This window comes from Physeter macrocephalus, chromosome 20 (genome assembly GCF_002837175.3).
Source record: "Physeter macrocephalus isolate SW-GA chromosome 20, ASM283717v5, whole genome shotgun sequence".
NCBI lineage: Eukaryota > Metazoa > Chordata > Mammalia > Artiodactyla > Physeteridae > Physeter > Physeter macrocephalus.
In genome coordinates this window covers 24,545,364-24,560,249 of record NC_041233.1, presented here as the reverse complement: position 1 = coordinate 24,560,249, position 14,886 = coordinate 24,545,364, and the positions used below count along the sequence as shown (strand labels likewise).

Sequence of the window (14,886 nt, the reverse complement as noted above, 5' to 3'; positions counted from 1 at the left end):
CTTTTATTCCTGTTTAGGTACATTATTACTAGAAGGATATAACTGGGTACAAACATCTTACTAATCTGAAATAATGACATCATAGTTTTCTGACTTCAACCCACATCATTTATCTTAATAAGAAAAACAATTTATTTGTAAACACAATCCTATAAACTTAGTGTTTAGCATAGAAATTCTTCTTTTGTGGGAGTGTGAGAAAGACTGCCCTTTATGCTCTTGCCTTTTTTCCCATCAGCTTGTTCTTAAAATCTGTTTGGTCTTATTGATAGTAAAATACAAACCGCCATCATTTTCATAAAGAGATTGTTAAATAAACACTAGGAATATTTTTGCTCAATTATTACACAGGAGTTGGCAAATTTTTCTGTAAAGGTCTAGATAGTGAATATTTTTTAGGTTTTGCAGGCTGTATAGCCTGTTATATAACTTACCTCTGCTGTTGCAGTGCAAAAGCAGCCATAGAAAATACATAAAGGAACGTGGCTATATTCCAATGGAAGTTTATTTCTAAAAGCAGGTGGCTGGATGAATTTGGCCCATGGACCACAGTTTGCTGTTCCATGTTATATCATAAAAGTTGAGTTGTCTGGATATCTGTACTGTAGAATAAACTTGAAGTCAGAATTTTTGTTGTTGTTGTTGATAAGTTTTACGACTTTTCCAAATGGGTACTTTTTGTTTTTTACTAAAGATTACATTTTAAATGGAAAAGACCAGTCTAATATGTATGGATGTTGTCCAAGGAAGTTCTTATAAATCTCTTAAGCAGAATGCCACTTATATGCCACATCATATTCTGTCATTCTCTTTTGGATTTTAGTTCACTATTTGTGGTCAGTAAACCAAAATTACCTTGGTAGAATATTTATTAGGAATTCATTTCAGCTTGGAGATCAAGTCTTATATTTCTGGGTTTGGAGGCCTCAATCTTCAAAGTGGATGCCTCAGTTGGATTATTTGATCAAGAAATTCAATGGCAATAAAAATTTTATACTCTTGTTAACATCTGAATCATCCTTCATTTTTAGAAAAAAGTTTAAAATCATTATCTTGGCTGTCATCTCTTTCTGTTTTTTAACATTTATGAATTCTTTTCATCTGTCTTTGTGCTCATCCAAGATTATTTCACTGTTTATGTGAAATATATGAGTAAATATCTTGAAGGAAGAAAAGATGACCTTGAAACAAATTTTGAACATTATCTTTGCAAACATTTCCATCACCGAAAAAATTAAAACAAAAAGTTTGGAATGGGTTATTAACTGCAAATAGCCATTCTTATAACTATAAATTAGACTTCAAATTTTAGAAATTTCTTTTCCTCACTTCACGTCCTCTAACCATTGAAAGAAATTTAATTTCCAGTCTCTTTTGTTTGTGTACCCTCCATTCATGCAAAACAAAAACAAAAAATTTTAAAGAACTTTTAAAAATATAAAAAATTTAAAAATCAACAGGCTTTCAAGGCTAAACACAGGTGACTGGAAGTCTATGGAATTATTTTCTCTTTTTAGCCTCCTTTGTAAAAAAAAATCCCAGAATTCTGACTGATTGGATAAATGTGATTCATTTTTTTTTTTTTTCTTATAATGCAACTATTTTGATGGTTGGCTTCACAGCTGAGGCGAGCCACCATTTCAAACCCAATAACAGGAGACTTGGAGACGGTACATTACAGAATTAGCAAAAGGTAAGAGATGTGTATGCTGCATATTTTGCCCTCTAATGAGTGTTTTGTACATCCTACAGGAATTATTCATTTAAGGGAAGTAGGTCATTTTCAGTCTCCAGTCAAGTCACCGCCTATTTTTACGCATGGATAAACTGCTTTGTGTTTCACAGGTCTTTCCCTTTAACTAGAAGTTCTGTTTTTAATATTTAATTGGTCTGTTATTTTTAGGGAGTTAATATGCTTTGCATCGCTCTTCAGGTTAGGAATCAAATATCCAGGAAATGGCTTTTATACGTGTTTTCTTTTTCCTTTTTCTTGCCAAAGAGTGGGGGAAAGAAAGCAGCAGCCTGGATTAATCTGGGAGTAGTCTTTGTTTATGTAGTTCTCTCATATTCATAAATGCTGTGGTGAATTCACATCATTCTTCATGATGATTGTATTGGCATTTGTTCATGCATCTTATAAAATAACATTGTCATTTTGGAGTAATCTATTTCTCCTGTTGGAGTTTTTATTTTAAAAAACTTGCTTGACTTAAAAGCTGGCAGTGGAAAGAACAGAGTTATGCTTCAGATCTCAGTCTTCCAAATGCTATTACTTCTGAGTTTAGTTGTCTTTTACTTCACCAGAGAGATTTAACAACAGTTATAGCTTGGTGAGAGTTTTAAAAAATGAATTTAAAGAGACTAAAGAGACCACTAATTATTCTTTTGTCAAATAATTTAAAGAACATTAAACTTCTAGATCAGAGAAAGCACCTGTGAAACCCAGTGCTATAAAAAATTTACATAGAGCTTCAAATGATTTTTTTTAAAAAAAGTGAAAGGACAATCTACAACAAAAATCTGTCAACCCATTTTCTCTTGATTTGGAAGTGGCTTTTCTTATTGCCACCTTTCTAAATGTTTTTGCTGATTCGAAACCATTACCTACCATCCAGACCAATCTGAACCCTTCCAATCACCTGTGGCTTGGCAAGACAAAACAAAACAAAAGCCCCAAATTGCCTGCTACGTGAGTAAGTCCTTGTCCTTTCTCTTTTTTTGTAGCTGAGCCGAGCTACAGTACATGACCCTGAGACTGGAAAATTGACCACAGCACAGTACAGAGTATCTAAGAGGTAAGGGAGTAATGGGAAGAATTTTAGTCATATTTGGACTATTTTCTTTCTTGAGAATCTAATTTTCATAAAACCCATCATATGATTTCTAAGACCTAGGCTATTAGGCATAGGTATTTGATGACACCCGTGCCTGACTTTTCATGATGGACGTGGTTATGGGGCAGTTAATAGAAATTACTAGATTTTAAAATGCCTGCTGAGATATCCCAAACCCTACCTGATAAGTGAAGTTGTGTTCTCATATTAAAGTAAGGGAAGTTCCCAAAGAGTCTTCATTGAACAAGGCCTAATTTGGTCTCTGTAGTAAAGCAGGGGTTGAAAAATCTCTGGGTTGCTCAGTAGCTGTAGGTAGTGAGAAAATGAATGCCTTCAAGGATTACCTAACAAATCCTCTGCAAGTCAGTTGGTTTCAAATTCTTTGCTTTTAACAATATTTAAGAGAATCTCCTTAAGTTATTGGCTGATAGATCACTGAAATAATTTTTAATAAAAGGTCACTATGTAACTTATAAGTGTATATAACATATAGGAGCTCACAAAATAAGTAACATTATTTCAACAGAACTCTCTTTCCATCTACTTATTTACATAAAGGTTTCTCAGCTCTCATAAAAATGAAAATAGAAGTATCAATGAGCTGAATTCCGTCACATTTTAGCAATATTTATTCACAGATACAATACCTAATTGAAAATAACAAAATAAGCTTTATCCATCTCATTAGGAATATTTTAATATATTTTCACTTTTTATATTTGATGATGGTTTAATCGTGTTCTTTAATGTATACTAATTATAATTGTAATAACCCATTCTAGGAGACTTTTTTTTTCCCAACACTTAGGCCTTTATGTTATAGGAAATTTATATTTTTATCAGTTTACATAAATATTTTTCTTTTAGAGAAGTATAATGTGATGAATAAAAGACTTTTGGTCATAGAAATATATCACTCTAGGACAGGGCTTTTCAACCTCAACACTATTGACATTTTGTATCAGATGATTGTTGCTTGTTGACTGACCTGAGCCTCATAGGATGTTTAGCGGTATCTCTAGTGCCCACTGGATGCCAGAAGCACCCATCATCCCAGTTGTGACAATCAAAAATGTCTTCAGACATTGCCAAATGTCCCCTGGTAGGCAAAATTCCCACCACCATGCCTGGGAGCTCCACCTCTCTACCCCTGTTGAGAACCACTATTTTAAGATAAGAATGGAATGAAAATGCAAGTTCAAGGAAAAAAAGAAAAGAATAATGTAAAATTTCCAAGTTTTTAAAAAATTCTTAATTAATATATACTTTTTAAGTGGATGATGGTGGGCATAAAATCATTATGGTATTTAGAGTCCACTGGATACATAAAACAAGTAATCATTTTTCAGAAATTACCACTGTTTTCAGTATGACAGAATTAAATCCTTTGAAACTCTTACAATGAAAAATTTCATTTGTCAACTAAAAATTGTGCAAAGGAGTACATAGATTTTAACAACTATCTTAGGCACTCAAACAAAAAAAGTTAACATTGTTGCTATGAGTCATAGCAAAAGTACTATAAAGGCTAGACAGAATGCATTGATTTCATTTTCTTAATTACTCTTTTTAGGCAAAGCTTTATGTCCTTCACATATTAACCTTCAGCATCCCCACACACATATTCTGGTCTCCTAACTGTTTGCCCTATACACTACCTGTCCCCTTGCCCCTAATCACATTCCTATAATGTGATTTTGATTTTAGTAACACTAATACAAGGTAAGGATTTGCAGTAACTAATTTGGATAGACATGTTGAGCCATGGTTTATAATGCTTCTGTGCATAGTAATTCACCCTCGTTTTGAGTAAGCTAATTTTCCATTTACAGAACCTTATTCATGTCTAAAAAAATGAAGCCGTTATCTATTTTTTAAAAAAAATAACTAAATCCTTTATATATTTTATCAGAGATTACATGGTGTTAGGCATTTTTACTGGCATAAAGCTAGTAAGTATCTAAATTCTCCAGATTTTGCTGTTTTTAGGAATCATTTAAAACAAAATTTTATGAACTTAGTGTTCTAGAAGTCATTTTTGGAAATTTCCTATATATACAATAGACCTTTTGGCAAAATATTCAGCCCACAGAGTCATTGGGCTTTTACCAACAAGTCAGAATAAATTACTCTCAGAAAGGTGGTCTACAGACATTTTTTCTCTCTTAGGAACTAAATACCTCTAAATATTCTGAACTTATTTTTTAAATATTATAATTTTATAGCTCTGAGAAGCAATTTTATTGGATTTTTGAGAAAGGCCCAACCATACTTCATATTATTTATAATAGCAGAAGATATTTAGCCAGTAGCATTAGAAGCATTAGAAGACTGAGTAACACTACAATAAATTCACCCAGGCTTGGCAAAGTATGCAGTGTGGGTGTGTGGGGGGGTGTTCAAAACAACATAGTAAAAAAAAAAAGAGTTCCACAGCACAGTGATTTTCATCTTTACTCTTATGGAAAATTGTTCATCAGCCCTTTTAAAAATAAAATATATATGTTGAGAGAGAGCTCTTAACTGTTAAGGAAGGAATTTGCTCCATAAAATATTCAATAGATTTCATATTTTAACAAATTAAAAGTTTCTACTATTTTGGAAATTTAATAGCTATGTCAAGACATTTTCTACCCATCACTGTAAATCTGAATTTTGAAGATTTTACAAGTGTAATAAATGAGTGTTTTCTGTTTCCTTCATATTTTATGCCTCTGAAGAAGGCATCTCAAACGCAAAATAGCAGAAGGAGTTTATGTGTACTGATGTCAGTTAATGTGATCCCTTTTACTCTAGGAACATCTGTATTTTGAAAGGGTCAGAAGGGAATTTCAAATATCTGTATTTTGAGAAATTTCTTAAGTGATTGCATCATCATCTGTGGAAGTAAAAATACGTTCCAGTGTTCTAGCAAATAGAATTTTCTTTGGGCAAAGTATGTGTGGAAATCCATTACTGTTTAAAAACATAAAGTTTTTATTTATTGACTATCTGAACTTTTGGCAAATCATTTTTTGTCTTTTCCAATATTAAAAAAAAATTTACTACAACTTGTTAATGGAGAAGCTAATAATTTTGACTAAATCAGAGAAATGAAATGTTAGTTTTTGAGAGGTAAACATTCAGTTATATGCTCTGAGAAGACAGTTTAGTTATTTGAGCTCATAAGTCCAGTTAAAGCAATATAAATAATGAGATATGCAAATAAACAGTCTACTTAGTGTGATAGAAAAAGCTTCTTTGATTCTGGTGGAATCAGAATCACTTCTTGTAAGTGATTTCATTTTTTTTACTTTCAAGTACAGATTTCCTACAGTATGATATTTTATTATGTTTAAGATTTAATTTACCCCATGTTAATAAGGATCAAATACAGTGTAAAAATATATTAATATTTTTACAATATAGAGGTCAATGCAAATAGCTTTGTTTTTTTAAATTTAATTTTATTTTTTATACAGCAGGTTCTTATTAGTTATCTATTTTATACATATTAGTGTATACATGTCAATCCCAATCTCCCAATTCATCCCACTGCCACCCCCCCCCACAAATAGCTTTGAATGATATCAGATTTTTTTTTAAGTGGCATAATTTTTTTTAATGAATAATTTTTAAAATAAATTTATTTATTTATTTTTGGCTGTGTAGGGTCTTTGTTGCGAGCAGGGTCTACTTTTTTTTTTTTTTTTTTTTTTTTTTTGGGGTCTACTTTTTGTTGCAGTGCGCGGGCTTCTCATTGTGGTGGCTTCTCGTTGTGGAGCATGGGCTCTAGGTGCGCGGGCTTCAGTAATTGTGACACGCGGGCTCAGTAGGTGTGGCTTGTGGGCTCTAGAGTGTAGGCTCACTAGTTGTGGTGCACGGGCTTAGTTGCTCAGCAGCATGTGGGATCTTCCCAGACCAGGGCTGGAACCCGTGTCCCCTGCATTGGCAGGTGGATGCTTAACCACTGCGCCACCAGGGAAGTCCAAATTGGCATAACTTTTAACAACAGCATTGCCTTCTATTGGGTAGAACAGTGGTTCTCAGATTGAGATAACTGAAATGGATAGATCTATAGTGTTGTATAATTGTCCCACTAAGAACCAAAGGGACTGGATAAATTCCCAGTCTGGATGATTAACCTTTCTTTGTTAACTATTAAGCACTTAGAGAAGAATTATTGAAAGTTTTGCCCTCTGTAATTGACACTTTGGGCCCTGAATTATCTTTTGCCTTTGCAAAAAATCACACAGTGGCATTCAAATTATATTAATCATATTTCCTTTGGAGGTTTTATAACAATCTTCAAAACCTCCAAAATGATGTTGTCTATTTACTTGAGCATGCCTTCCTTAGTATTAGAAATATAGTCATGCAGTGTGAGAATGTTTCTCCTTACTTAAATAAAGCATTCCAGTGATATTTTTAAAAAGCATATATTAAAAGAATAATATTTTTTAACGGTAGAAATTCATTAGAAATGAAAAAATATATACTGCAATGTTACTCTGCATGTACAACTTAGCTCTCAGGTTCCTGTCATTAAGAACAAAAGAAATATATTTTGGGTTATCTAGTTATTAATGGAAAAAAAGGACACATATAAAATTATCTGGAGAAAGAATTCTGTTTTTCTCCTGGCACTAAATTATGTTTTGTGGAAAAAACACTGAAAACTTAGTTGACATTTTCAATTATAATTGTACAAAAGATAAAGAATGTTGTTCAAATGATTTTTTTTCCTGTTACAGTAAATATTATAACTTTACATTCTAACTCAGTTAAAGCACTGAGTACTAGAAGAAAGAATGTTGATTTCTGATTACTTACTTTGATGTAGGAGTAAGACTTCCAGATCCTAAAGAATAGACAGTTAACATATTACAGTATCATTGTCTCCACTGAATTTTTAGCAGTGTTAAAACAACTCAGAGCTAATTTCTTCAACTGCCACCCGATAGGTCTACAATAATGTTGCTGAAGACGGATTAGCAGTAATGCTTTAAGGGTGGGATCCAGATGAATAAAATGTTTTAAACATATGGAGTTCTCCAGCTTAGGAAAATCTTAGTATATTTTGGAGAGGTTTTCATGTAAAAGTCAAATTAAGTGAAATAACTTCCTATGTAGAACTCATTTTCCTCTCTAATGATTATGGCAGAACCACAATTAAGATAAGTTTATTTTTAAGCTGCAGTTATCAATGACTTTCTCTCATCAGAGGTTTAACTGCTAAGCCTCACACCTTCTATTGAAATCATTTGTGATATAACAAGAAGTGCAGATTAAAACTTTTTTAAAAAAGTTAAAAAATTAAAATATTTTTGCCTCTAAGACTGGCAAAAATTGAAGAGATTGATACTGGCAAGGATTTTATGAAATGGGTACTCTCATAAACAGTTGATTGAAGTATAAATCACTGAAACTTTTTTGGAGGGCAATTTGACATCATTCATCAAAATGTAAAAGTCATCTAGCAGTTCCACATCTAGGAATTTGTCCTACAGAGATATTCCCATAAGTATGCAAAGATACACAGAAATTTCTGTTACAATATTGTTTGTACTAGAGAAAAATTAGAAACAACCTTATTTAACCAGTGCTTTATTGACTGACCTTTGTGGTCATTTTGAAATTAAAGGTATTTAATTTTAAAAAGAAAAGCAGTAATTTAAAAAACAATGAGGAATAGAAATGTAAAGTGTTATAGTTGCTGTGGAAAACAGGCTGGCAGTTCCTCACAAAGTCGAACATAGGATTATGATATGATGCAGAAATTCCACTTCTAGGTGTACACCCCCAAAAATTGAAAGAAGGGACTCAAACAGATTACTTGTACACCCATGTTCATAACAGCGTTATTCACAGTAGTCAACAGGTGGAGGCAACCCATGTATCCATTAATGGATGAATGGTTAAACAAAATGTGGTATAAACAAATTATGGACTATATTCAGCCTTAAAAAGGAATGAAATTCTGGTAAATGATATATAACATGGATGAACTTTGAAGACATTATACTAAGTGAAATAAGCCAGGTACAAAAGGACAAATATGGTATGATTCTACTTACAGGGGGTACCTAGAATAGGCAAATTCATACAGACAAAAAGTGTACTAGAGGTTACCAGGGGCTGGGAGGAGAGGGAAATGGCAAATTATTGTTTAATGGGTACAGAGTTTCAGTTTGGGATGAAGAAAAAGTTTTGGAAATAGATAGTGGTGATGGTTGCGTGACTTTGTGAGTGTACTTAACACCACTGAATTGTACACTTAAAAGTGGTTAAAGTGGTTAATTTTATGTGTATTTTACCTTATTTTTAAAAAATGGTTAAAGTGGTTAATTTTATGTTGTGTATTTTTTAACCACAATAATTTTTTAAAAATGAGGCAGTACTATGTGTATTGACTAGGAAAGATGTCAGAAGTATTTTCAGGGGGAAAAAGTGTATGTGTATATTATGGTGAAAGATTGAAGGGTGGATTCTTTTTTTTTTTTTTAATTCTCTCTGTATGTTTGTTCATACACGGGGGAAAACTGTTGAGAGGATACATATCTATTTGTTAATACTGTTTACCTGTGAGGAGTGGGACTAGGAAAGGAACTTCATACTTTATACTGTTTGAAAATTTTTAAATTTTGTTTATTTATTTATTTAATTTTATTTTTGGCTGTGTTGGGTCTTAGTTGCGGCACGTAGAATCTTTCGTTGCAGCGTGGGGGCTCTTCGTTGTGGTGCGTGGGCTGTGTGGGCTTCTGTCTAGTTGTGGTGCATGGGTGCCAGAGCATGCAGGCTCAATAGTTGTTGCACGCGGGCTCTCTAGTTGTGGTGTGTGGGCTCCAGAGAGCGTGGGTTCTGTATTTGTGGCACGCGGGCTTCTCTGTAGTTGTGGTGCCCAGGCTCAGTAGTTGCAGTGTGCCGGCTTAGTTGCCCCGCGGCATGTGGGATCTTAGTTCTCCGACCAGGGATTGAACCCGTGTCCCCAGCATTGGAAGGTGGATTCTTAACCACTGCGCCACCCTGTTTGAAATTTTTATAATAAGTATTTCTTTAAAAAATGGCTTTATTGATTCACCCATTTGAAGTGTACAAGTCAGTGGTTTTTAGTATATTCAGAGACTTGTGCATCCATCACCACAATTAATTTTAGAACATTTTCATTATACTCCTTAGCCCATAACCACTCAATACTTAATCCTCTCCCTGCCCCAGCCCTGGGCAACCACTAATCTGCTTTCTGTCTTTATGGATTTGCCTCTTCTGGATATTTTTTATATACTACACGGACTTTTAGTGTCTGGCTTCTCACTTGGCATGTTTTCAAGGTATGGCTGAACAACATTCTTTTGTATGGATATGCCACCTTTTATCTATCTTATCTGTTGATAGATATTTGGGTTATTTCTACTTTTTTGGCTATTATGAATAATGCTGTTCTGAATTTCATGTCTTTTGAGGCACAGACGTTTATTTTGATGATGTCCTGTTTATTTTTGTTGTTGCTGCTTGTACTTTTGAGGTCATAGCTAAACCATATGCCAATTTTCTTTCTAAAAGTTTTGTAATGTTAGCTTATATATTTAGGTCTTTAATCCCTTCTGAGTTAATTTTTTTATTATGGTGTGAGGTAGGGGTCCATCTTCTTTGTTTTGCATATGGTTATCCAGTGTCCCAGAACCATTTGTTGAATATAACAAGCATTTCTGGCTTCCATAATTTTAAAACTATAAAAGTAAAAGATTGGAATGATAATTTGCTAAAATGTTAAAAGTAAATGTGTTCTTAATAACAGGAGACTTCAGTCTGAAGAGTTAGTAAGCAAGGAAAAGATTAAAGATAGAAAGGGAGGCAATAACTGCTGGAGTAAGGCCTATGGAAAAAGTAGATTCAAAAGCATAGATAGATGCTCCAGCCTCTGAAGGGCTGAAGGACAATGCTTCTACCAAAGTACAAGAGAAAAATGTAAGAATAGATGCTTAAGAATTGGTGGTAGCAGGGAAAAGAGTTGAAGATGTCAGAAGACAGGTTCTCTTGGGTGATAGGTTCCAGGATGAAATAGGAACAGTTATTTTATCAAGATGTATTTAGTTTGAAACTTTATTAGAACACTTGCCAACCTTGTGTTGCAGTTATCTATAAAAATCAAGTCAGTAGTTGGTTGCTTATAAAATTCAAAAATCTATGAAATTGTTGCCAGGCAAAAAAGGTACATTGACATACGAGATTAGTTCTACCAGGAACTTGGTCAGAATTGGAAGAAATAAGTTCTTAGTGTATTTATCAGCTACATCCTTTATAACAATAAAATTCTTGGATCCTTCCTATTCCTGTGACACAGAGGAATTCTACTTGGCCAATCTCTATAAATTTGCATGAGATCATCAGACAAATACTTATGGTAAAGTAAAATAAATCTTGGATTAGTTCTAAGACATCTTCAGGATTCATTCATTCAGCAAATATTTATTGAGCATCTGCTATGTGCCAGGCATTATGGATATAGTGGTGAGCAAAACCAGGCAGAATTTATATGTATTTGGAACTAGTAGTTGAATGAAGATGTCTTACCTTAATCAAATAACAAATTAATGTACAGTTGTTATAAATGCCACAAAGGAAGGATATGTAGTACTATAAAAACATATTGGGGTGGTTTCCTTCTCCACTTCCAGGTGCATGGAGGTAGCGTCTCCCTGATGTGCTTCAGGTTGCAGGTAGTTGCCAACCCAGAGATTAACGGAGGGCTGTGAGACGCCCACGATGGTTTTGCAGGCATAGGTGCCACTACCCTCCCACCTCCCAATCTAGGTTGATTCTCATAGTAGCATCCAGTAGCTGCCCACCAAAGTCACCGTGATCCATTAGATATTAAATGTACCACTTGATTAGTTTTGTGAAGAACAGTTTCTTTACATCAAAGAAAACATTGAGTATCTTAACAAAGAGACAAAGATATTTTTCTCTTGGAAGGAGGAGTGCCAGCAGGACCTCAATCTTTTTTTTTTTTTAATATTTATTTATTTATTTTGGCTGTGCTGGGTCTTAGTTGCGGCATGTGGGATCTTTAGTTGCGGCATGTGGGATCTTTAGTTGCGGCATGCGCGCTTAGTTGCAGTATGCAGACTCTTAGTTGCTTCATGTGGACTTAGTTGTGGCATGCAAACTCTTAGTTGCAGCATGCATGCGGGATCTAGTTCCCCAACCAGGGATCGAACCTGGGCCCCCTGCATTGGGAGTGTGGAGTCTTACCCACTGGACCACCAGGGAAGTCCCAGGACCTCAGTCTTTTGAGAAAACAGGCTGAAGAGGATTCCCATGGGGTTAGGGTATTCTGATCCCTGCAGCATCTGGGAAATGGAGTGGATGATGCAAAATAGATGGTCCGTGCTGTGGTAAATAATGTGTGCTGGCAAATATCTCTGGACTGAAAGACCTTGGTACTGAAATAACTTCAGGGCTACGTGGCGGGCAGCATTCACAGCTGGGTGCATGAAAGTAGCATTCTTTGAAGATGTAGTTCCAGCAGTTAGGAAATGGAGAAGGGGAATGAACGTGTATATCTATTCTTCAGGGAGTGTGGGAGCACAGAAACTAGTCCTTGGGCAGTGTACAGAGGAAGATATTGGTGAGTTGTCAATGTTACTTTGATACCAAGATTGGGCAAAGTGGAGAATGAGTTGCTGAATGATTACAAACAGTATTGAGTGCTCGGTCAACAATGTCCTGTTTATGATAGACATTACCCTCGAGGCTAGTGCTACTGAGGAAGTGGACATGTATGTAGCTGTGGTGATAAGACATGACAGTGTGGGATTAACACATGATGAAAAGACTAGAGCTTCATCAAATCCTTCAGCAAATTGTACTTACCCTTCTCAACCTAGAAAAGGATTTCTAAGGAAGATAAACTGTTCCTCGTAGTTATCCCTGTTGTCTAGCTTTATTTTAATGGTAAAAGCGACTTACTTTAAAAAATGTATATGTATACACACAAATATGTATGCAAATATGTGTGTGCTCAAATTACCTTCCACAGGTACATGAGTGGAAAAACTCAGTTCGGTGAAATGAAAACTTACTCTATTATATGTAAAAATTGTTTGAAACCACAACACTAACCCTTATTGAAGGCAAAGTGTAGATATTAGAAGAAATGACTAAAATACAGATCAAATGTGTCAGGTATCAGGTCATGCACCAAAATGGAAAGCTAGTTTTGAGAAGTTATTCAGAAGCCTTGCTGTTTTAAAAGCTGGAAGTGTTTCAAAGGCTTATTCCTAATAGTAATTAATTGCCCCGTTTAATTGTGAGGGAATAAAATTTAGATCACAAGAGCTGCATTTCACAATATTTGCCTAACTATATACAAAAGACAAAGATATTTGCTTGTTCTCCAAAAGAGGGCAACATTAGAAAGAAAACTCACTTCAGTTTTGAACAATTGAATGTATATTACTTAAGAAGAAGCTCTATAAATCAGTGCACCTTTTCTCTGGTACAGCAAACAATTGCTTTACCAGTGAAAAGGTGCACTGATTTAACAGACAAAAAAAGAGATATAGTTCTTAATATTTCATGAAACAGCCCTAATCCTGTCAGTTGTTTTCATTATAGATTTTATAGTTGCCTTTCTGACCACTTCTTAGCAGTCTGAGAAAATATACTGTTATTTACTATTAAAAAAACGATTTTACTGCAATCAGTTCATCAGATCAAGAGGAATCCTAATGCATTTTCCTCTGAAATGTATGTGAGAAATGTAAATTTTGTAACAGTATTATTTATCTTCCTTTACTTCTAATAGCATGTCATGTCAATTACATGTGATTAGTTAAAAACTTTTTCCTCTTACTGTTCCAAAAAAAACAAAACAAGAACCTGGTCTGGTACAGGGAGGAGTCCAGGAAGGCTTCTCTGAAGAAGAGACAACTAAAATGATAATCCAAAGCCTTAAATTTGCAAAGTTAAGCAGAAGAATACTCTGGGTAGAGATGAGCATGTGCACTAGCCTTAGGGCAAGAAGAAACATTGTTGAATAAGTGCTGCTGGGGCACTGGGAGAAAGGCAAAATACAGTGTGAGAGGCTGTGAGGGAGACCAGGATGGAACATCCAGAGAGACTAAAGGAATACCTGGAGAATGAATGAGTCAGGAGGAGAGTTTCAAGAAGGATGAACATTCTGAAATGTTACTAAAAGAGCAAATACTATGAGAATGGGAAAATCTTGTTAGATTTATTAGCATAGTAGGGTTATGGGTGAGATATTAGCAAGAGCAGTTTTGATGGAGTGATGGGGACTAAAGCTAAATTGGAATGGATTGAGAAGTGAGGAGTCAGTGAAAAGGTTGACTTGAAGATGGAGGAGAAGGAAGTTGGTGGCTGGAGAGAGAATTGAGGGAAAGAATTTAAAATTTTTGCTTATTTATTTAATGGGAGAGTCTTAAGCCCCGTTTAAAGCTGTGGGAGGAATTATTGAGAAGAGATGTTGATTATATGAGAGAGAGAAGGGCTCATCAATGATTTATGGTTCCTAAAATGGCAGGAGATAATAGAATCTAAGGCAGAGGATTGGCCTTAGATAATGGAGAGAAATCTCCTCTTGGAACTAGAATGAACTATGTATAAGGAAAAGATTGTATGGTTTCTATTTTATCTGTGACGTAGGAGATATGTAATCCACTGAGTGAAAGAGTCTGAGGTGGGTTGGGGTTCAGAATAGAGGCGAGAGTAAGGCCCATTTGGAGTTAGTGTTCATGATTGTTTTGTTTTGTTTGGCTACGTTGGGTTTCATTGCTGCGCGTGGGCTGTCTCTAGTTGCTTCGAGCGGGGGCTGCTCTTCGTTGTGGTGCGCAGGCGCTTCTCGTTGCAGTGGCTTCTCTTGTTGTGGAGCACGGGCTGTAGGTGCACGGGCTTCAGTAGTTGCAGCCTGAGGGTTCAGTAGTTGTGGTTCGCGGGCTCTAGAGCGCAGGCTCAGTAGCTGTGGTGCACATGGCTTAGTTGCTCCGCAGCATGTGGGATCTTCCTGGACCAGGGCTTGAACCCGTGTCCCCTGCATTGGCAGGCGGAT

The 14,886-nt window shown here is 35.2% G+C and overlaps 1 protein-coding gene and 1 pseudogene across 3 annotated transcripts in view; both read left to right on the top strand.

Moving 5' to 3' along the window:
- P4HA1 (prolyl 4-hydroxylase subunit alpha 1) overlaps positions 1 to 14,886 on the top strand; it is a 96,966-nt gene that overhangs the window by 63,872 nt on the left and 18,208 nt on the right. For 2 of the 3 annotated variants that reach the window (XM_055081387.1, XM_055081389.1), the window contains exon 9: positions 1,623 to 1,693. In XM_055081387.1, the coding sequence (XP_054937362.1) occupies positions 1,623 to 1,693 (71 nt within the window). Of the gene's footprint in view, positions 1 to 1,622; positions 1,694 to 2,724; positions 2,796 to 14,886 lie in introns of all 3 variants that reach the window. The other variant, XM_055081388.1, reaches the window with a different exon arrangement.
- LOC102995776 (enolase-phosphatase E1-like) lies at positions 12,009 to 12,830 on the top strand (annotated as a pseudogene).